Raw genomic sequence first — 2,472 nt, 5'->3', positions numbered from 1 at the left:
ATGGCTTGTTGGACCCTTAGCTAGGGTGCCCCCATGCATCATTGATGTCTTTCATGCCCTCCTATATAGGCTTTTTTAGTGCTCTACAGTACATACATCATTTTTGTGCATCATTCTTTCTAAAAGGCTATCAATAGGTTTCATCATCGATTTAGCGTTAGACCTTTATTCTGATTCCAAGTGACACTAAGGAAAGGGTAGAGGGAAAAAAACACTACTAGCTTTATACGCATGAGTTGAATTTTGAAAAGGACTCTTGGACTCAATTTGTAAAATATAATCTAAAGGCACAAAAGTTGGTTCTTAATTCTTAATTATTATAAGCAAGCAAAACTTGCATCTATACAGTTAAATAAACAACACATGTCTTTGTATATGTTTAGTTGTCTGATTGCACAGGAATTTAATGTTGTTGGCATTAATCAAAACTCTTAATAATTTGGGGTTTAAAGTGGAAGTTACATCACTGGAATGATAAGACGTACGTCCGTACGAAGTTTTACCCTTCAATGCTTTACAACTTCCCTACTATAACCCACTATTGTTCATCATTGCATCTATATCAGATAAAGATTCAGACATTTCTTTACATGTAAGAATAATGATGAATTCTAGGAAGCCTTGTAACTTAATTGAAATTGCTGAAAAAGAAGTTTGATTTCTGAACTTAACTCTAGATATGTAGATTAGACAGTGGTATTAACTTTGTTCCTGCATTCACCAAAAAAAAAAAAAAAAACTTTGTTCCTGCAGGTTTGGAAGATGAGCCTATAAATCAGGCATGCAAAAACTAAATGAATTTGGATGCAGTTTATTCGATTCATACAGTTTAGTTTAGAAATAACATTCTAGACTTTGGAGACAAATTGTATCATTTCACCTGTGATTCAATTTATTACGGCATGCTTTGTGTAGAGAAAATAAGGCTTATATGAATCACACGTGCTGATTAGGAAATATTAATTAATGTGACGTGATGATGCCTTTTGTTGGGTTTTCTCCATTAATTTAGTGGATAATCATTAATCATAGCAATCTAAGCGAGCAAAAGAAATGGAGGACTTTTGAGGTTTATGCATTAATCCATGAAAAGAAGTGGCTGGAAAAGAAAAGACAAACAAACAAATTCCAAACTGTACACACAGAGAAACGAAAAGCATTCAATATCTGTTAATTATCACAGTCTTTAATGGAGATGAAAAACAGATGAAGCCAAAGTTTGAAAAAGAGTATAGTCTCAAAGGGCACCATTGGAAACCGGTGCTCCCCTCTTGAAGCTATCCATGTTTGTAGTTTCAAACACAGGCAAACCACTTGAATAGCTTTGCAACTCAAAAAGATCAGAGCTTGAATCACTATCTGCACCATCATCAACCTCACACAACTTACTGAAGTCTTTCTCTTCTGATTGATATCTATCAACTATAATGCTCATATTCTTATCCTGATGATGGGGTTCGATATTCTTGTACTTTTCTAAGAACCCATCAATGAGCTTCGATGTCTCATTCCTTTTTGTAGGTGTGGATGCATAAGGAGGTGGGGTTCTGAAACCAGAGCTTGAAGAAGAATAAAAGGACTTGGTATCAACCGTGTTAGAGCTACGATAATGGCTGATACTAATCCTCCTTTTCCTTCTCCCACCAGGGCTCACTTCTTCATCTTTCATGGATTGTGTGGTGGATTTCGAATTTTTCTTCTTTTTGGAACCTGTTTGATTGAAAAGAGAGTTCAAGAAGGTAGCGAGTTTACCACCTGGGGAGCTTGGTTGCTTGTGTTTCTTCTCTTTGACATGTTTTTCCACCAAATGAGACTGGTGAAGATCTAGAAGAGGGTTTCTTCTCATCGCTACATCCAAGCTGATCCGATCTCCTCTCAATGGCTGATTCTCGTCCCGCGTTACCTTTTGACTGATTAATGTTCCACAATTGTAGCTCGCTGCTTCATTGTACCCTGAGAAATACCGAGCCGCTTCGAACACGTCGAGCTCGCCGGAACCATTCCGGTGATGGAATGACTTCTTCAACATTGTATCAGGGTTGAAACTTGAAACCTTGATGCTTATGATATTATGTCCACCTGGTTCATAAGGTTTATAATTGTTACTAGAGAGAGCGATAATCTGTAAAGTGAAGGAGAACAGGTTTGGAATGATTGAGATCAGTGGGAAGGGTATATCTTTTAACTATATATATTGGCCCCTCTTCACTTGTTAAAAATATTTATAATCTCTTCGAAATGCAACTAATAATAATCAATCGTAGGGTCTAATAATGCAATATGATGAAGTGTGGTTTGGAGGATTTATGGAGGAGACCCCTGACCCCCCACTTTTGACTACGAATTTATGTTTTGGGGTAGAAGTAAAACCAAGATTTTTGTTTTATCCTTGTTTCAAACTGTGGTTTTATGAAAACCAGACTTTTTCTTCTTTTTTTTTCTTTTTAATCACTCTAGCTAACGTAATTAATA

At 36.4% G+C, this 2,472-nt stretch overlaps 1 protein-coding gene across 1 annotated transcript; it reads right to left on the bottom strand.

Moving 5' to 3' along the window:
• Window positions 1-1,054: 1,054 nt before the first annotated feature.
• LOC107934742 (protein BIG GRAIN 1-like E) lies at window positions 1,055-2,272 on the bottom strand. The gene has a single exon (XM_016867244.2). It carries the CDS (start codon window positions 2,027-2,029, stop codon window positions 1,238-1,240), a length of 792 nt encoding a protein of 263 aa, XP_016722733.1. The 5' UTR covers window positions 2,030-2,272; the 3' UTR covers window positions 1,055-1,237.
• Between the last annotated feature and the right edge of the window lie 200 nt (window positions 2,273-2,472).

The sequence above is a fragment of the Gossypium hirsutum genome, chromosome A12 (assembly GCF_007990345.1).
Source record: "Gossypium hirsutum isolate 1008001.06 chromosome A12, Gossypium_hirsutum_v2.1, whole genome shotgun sequence".
Classification (NCBI taxonomy): Eukaryota; Viridiplantae; Streptophyta; class Magnoliopsida; order Malvales; family Malvaceae; genus Gossypium; species Gossypium hirsutum.
Note: the sequence above shows the minus strand (reverse complement) of the source record. Positions and strands in the feature narration are given on the sequence as shown.

Bases quoted from the DNA above. Each gene is read 5' to 3' on its own strand.
- LOC107934742 (XM_016867244.2), bottom strand. From the start codon at position 2,029: ATGTTGAAGAAGTCATTCCATCACCGGAATGGTTCCGGCGAGCTCGAC.